Source organism: Hippocampus comes, unplaced genomic scaffold, assembly GCF_001891065.2.
Source record: "Hippocampus comes isolate QL1 unplaced genomic scaffold, H_comes_QL1_v1.1 scaffold249, whole genome shotgun sequence".
NCBI classification, from domain to species: domain Eukaryota; kingdom Metazoa; phylum Chordata; class Actinopteri; order Syngnathiformes; family Syngnathidae; genus Hippocampus; species Hippocampus comes.
Window position 1 is genome coordinate 2,102,998 of NW_017805035.1, and position 4,144 is coordinate 2,107,141.

Here is a 4,144-nt window from a genome sequence, read left to right on the forward strand (position 1 = left end):
TTCCCCCCTGTCGCCCTCAGCTCGCCATGTGACTTCTGCGCAGGCACACACATACACACAGAAACACACGATATAAAGCCTCCTGTCATTTGCCGGCAACCAATCCCGCCTCTCCTGCCAAAAAGAAGATATGTGAGGCTGATTGAAGACTTGACATTGTCCACAGGTGTGAGCGCAAGTGTGAAAGTTGGCCGACCGTATCGACTTTTCGATCAAATGAAGCTGCCACCCCACACTTCAACATAGTTCCTTGGCGCCAGTATGCCAGTTCTCAAAACACATATCCAGTCAAACCTCGGTTTTCGAACGTCTCTGTTCTCGACCAAATCAGTTTTCGACCAGAAAATTCGAGATTTTTACGCCTCGGATAACAACTGAAAACCGCTTTTCAACCAAACTGAGCAAACCCGAATACGCCACTTGACCCCTCTCGGCATCCTTACACGAGGAAGTGACGCTTTTCGAACAGCCTTCTGCAACGGATTTTGCTCGAAAACCGAGGTATGACTGTATATATTTTTTTTCATGAGACTGGACGATGGACTAAGGAAATAAAGCTCCTCCCCACGTCAACATAATTCGTTGACATCAGGATTCCACAGGATGGCGCTAAAGCATCCGGGACTTTGGCCAGAACGCAGAAAAAAAACAAATCAGGCCATTTTTCATCATACAGTGGATGATAGTTGTTTTGAACTTCTTGACTACACCAATAAAGATGAATTCGTGATGGAGTCGCGTGCCGCGCCGGTCGTTCCAGCTGTTGTTCAGATGGGAATTCCTGACACCCGTTTTGGTGAAAGGTGTCTCCACCGTGCCCTCTCCGTGCTCTGCCACCTTGTCTGCGCCGCTTGGCACAGAAACGCCACAGTGCGCGCAGAGCTGTCGCTTCGGCACGCGAAGCCGCTTTTTTGGGCGGCGGAGGACAGCTTGACTAATCTCCGCCGCTTTGTCACGAACGCGGCCGCCCGGCGCACGCGCACACACACACACACACACACGCACACACACACACACACACACACACGCACACACACACACACACACACACACACAAAAAGCAGTCCAGCTGTCCTCTGAGTAGCAGAAAAGCAAGGCAGTGATTCACACAGCTTGACACGCTATATTTTTTTGGGGGTGGGGGGGGCAGGGAGGGGTTACATCAAAGGCCAGTGTGACAAAAAGGAGCCCCGATGCAAGCTGACAGGTTCAAACCAAGCAATGGAAGAAACACGAGGGTTCATGCGGGGGTCACGGGCAAAAAGAGGAAAAAAAAAAGCGTCTTTGTTTGGACTTCACACAGCGCCAAATCCCTAATGCCCCCTCCCCGCCCCCACCCCCGATCCCGACACTGAGGGTGTGAAAAATGTAGTGTGCAACGTAACCCTCCCTTCCCAATTTCTCTCAGCTGTGCGATGGGGGAGGGGAAGAGTGCGAGACAAGAGGTGTAAGTCACATGTCGAGGCCGGAGTGCTTCGAGTGCCGTCGACATTTACAAACATCAATTCGCTTGTAGCACGACATCAGCTGCACCCGGACGCACAAAAACTGCCTTAACCGCTGCACGCTAACCTTCATCGCCTTCTAACCCAGGGGTGCCCCTATCCAGCCTGTTTTAGATCCCCCCCCCCCACCAATGCACCTGATTCAAATGATCAGAGCCTGATCATTTGCAGCCCTGTTGGAACCAAACAAGGGCCTGACCGAACCCCGACCACCGTAACCTGGGGTCCACCCCACCCCACCCCCCTTCCCCCTTCGCTCGCCTCACAATAGACCGCAAGCTAAATGGTTCTCTTTTATTCCTTTTTTTTCTGTTTTAAAATCAGTTTTACTGCAAATTGATTTTTACCTGAATAAAATGTGATAAATGGATCAAAGAAAATTGAGATGAACAGTGGATTTTTCATTTTTTTCCTTTTTTAAATTTATATTATTAATAATATTTCATATTTTTAAAAATATTTATCTGTTTGACCTTCTGCATACCAAAACCAAGATGAATGACATATAATCTAACTGTCCTTAAGTGTGAGTGTGAGCGCGGATGGTCGTTCGTCTTTGCGTGTCCTGCGATTGGCTGGCAAGTGGTTCAGGGTGTCCCCCGCCTACTGCCTGAAGTCAGCTGGGATCGGCTCCAGCACCCACTGCGACCCTTGTGAGGATACACGAATCGGAAAACGGATGGATGGATGAAAACCGAGGACATTTGTGCTACAATTATAATTGCAGTTAGTTTCATGAACATAAGATGTAGTTTTAGTCAGCTTTCATTATTTTAAAAGCATTTTGTTATTTTATTTCGCGAATGAAAATATGTGTGTGTGCGTGTGTGTGTGTGCGTGCGCATGACGCAGACGCGATGGGCCTGTCGGACGCGGGCCACGTGGAGAGCATCCAGGAGAAGTCGCAGTGCGCCCTGGAGGAGTACGTGCGCAACCAGTACCCGAGCCAGCCCAACCGCTTCGGGCGTCTGCTGCTGCGGCTGCCGTCGCTGCGCATCGTGTCGTCGCCCGTCATCGAGCAGCTCTTCTTCGTGCGCCTGGTGGGCAAGACGCCCATCGAGACGCTGCTGCGCGACATGCTGCTGTCGGGTTCCGGCTACAACTGGCCCTACGTGCCCGCCGCTGTCCAGCGCGAGCGACCCGTCTCGCTGCACTACAACGACGGTGGTCCCTGAGGGCCCCCGGAGACCTGGGCAAGCCAAAAAGACTGGACGCGCAGGCGGAGGCCCGCCCCAACCGCAAGCCATTATACGAAAAAGGACAAACGCCAAAAACATTTTCTTTTTTGTTTTTTTTTTTTTTTTTTGTGGGACCTTTTTGCAGAAGTTTTATTGTGTGTTTATACCGAGAGAAAAGTCCCGATGTACGGTCCACATGTACGGTGTAGCGTCCATAGCATAGCGGGTGTCCGCTGGATTTGGAGGAGGTTGTGGGTGCGGCGGGGTAAAGCTCAGGTTCAAAAGCGGGGGTGACTTGACTACCAAGACTCAAAAACTAAGACAAAACAAAAATGAATCTTATTATGCCAAAGTGAACATTTTTTTGGGAGGGTTCAATTTCGGGAAGCACGGTGGACTCGTGGGGAACAGCCACATTCCAAAAGCATGCGTGGGGGTTTCACTGAAGACTCCAAATTGTCCATCGTTGGGACTGTGAGTGTGAAGGCCATATTTAGGTCGATGGTGGGAGAACGGGCGCATCTTCATTGTCGTGCCGGGGCAGGTCTCGTATCGCGTGTTTGGGAATTTGGCACACTGTTGAGCGTTTTCTTTTGGTGACAGAAAGTCAATAAGACTTGAGACCAGCTCAAAGCAGATTTAAGTTGTGGCGCAGGTGGTATATTGTGATTTTGGTGGACTTTATGGAGGTGCAGACTGATTCTGAGTTGGACGTAAACATAATTCATTCGTCAACGTGACAACAGTTTCGACATCGATTCATTAAACCCATTCTAAATATATTTTGGCGCTTTCCATCCCCATGGACTCCCACCATGTCTCTTGTGCTGCATTGAAAGGGAATTAGGAGAGCCGGTACCGTTGGATGGCAAACGGGTCCGCTGTGTTTCCTCCCACAACGGCGCAAACACCGCCTTCTAGGAAACTTGCAAAAGAAAGAAATGTCGAGCCACGTACACTTTCCCACAAGTCCGTTTCGCTTCAATCAAGATCGTGGTAATGCTTGTTTGCCCTACGACCAGTCCAGAGTGTCCCTTAGTTTTGAATGTGTTTGTCAACATTTTTCCTGCAATTGGCTAGTGACCAGTCCAGGCTGTACCGCACTTCTCACACCAGAAGTCACTTTAGCGTCATTGAGGACTCCAAAACAGGAGGGCTTGTTTGTTTTCATGTGGCCTGTGATGGGGTGGCGACCAATCTGAGGTATATCATGCTTCCGTTGCCAGAAGTCCGTGGCTAGCAACTAATCTAGTTCGTACCCGGGTTCTCTCGCCCAATAAAACACGTAGGTCAGGGATGGGCAACTCCTTCTGCAGAAAACAGGCGGGACAGCGGCCTTCACAGACAAAGACTCTTAATTGGCCCCAGGCGTGAATGGGAATGTTCCTCGTGATTGGCTGGCGACCAGTTCAGGGTGCACCCCGCTTCTCTCGCCAAGCATTCATTGGAAATCACCCCCCC

At 50.2% G+C, this 4,144-nt stretch overlaps 1 protein-coding gene across 2 annotated transcripts in view; it reads left to right on the forward strand.

Moving 5' to 3' along the window:
- Positions 1 to 3,960, forward strand: part of nr2f5 (nuclear receptor subfamily 2, group F, member 5) — a 62,544-nt gene extending 58,584 nt beyond the window's left edge. For both annotated transcript variants that reach the window (XM_019863793.1, XM_019863792.1), the window contains one exon: positions 2,358 to 3,960. In XM_019863793.1, coding sequence (XP_019719352.1) covers positions 2,358 to 2,680 — 323 coding nt within the window. In that variant the 3' untranslated portion in view covers positions 2,681 to 3,960. The remainder of the gene's footprint in view (positions 1 to 2,357) is intronic.
- The last annotated feature ends 184 nt before the right edge of the window (positions 3,961 to 4,144 follow it).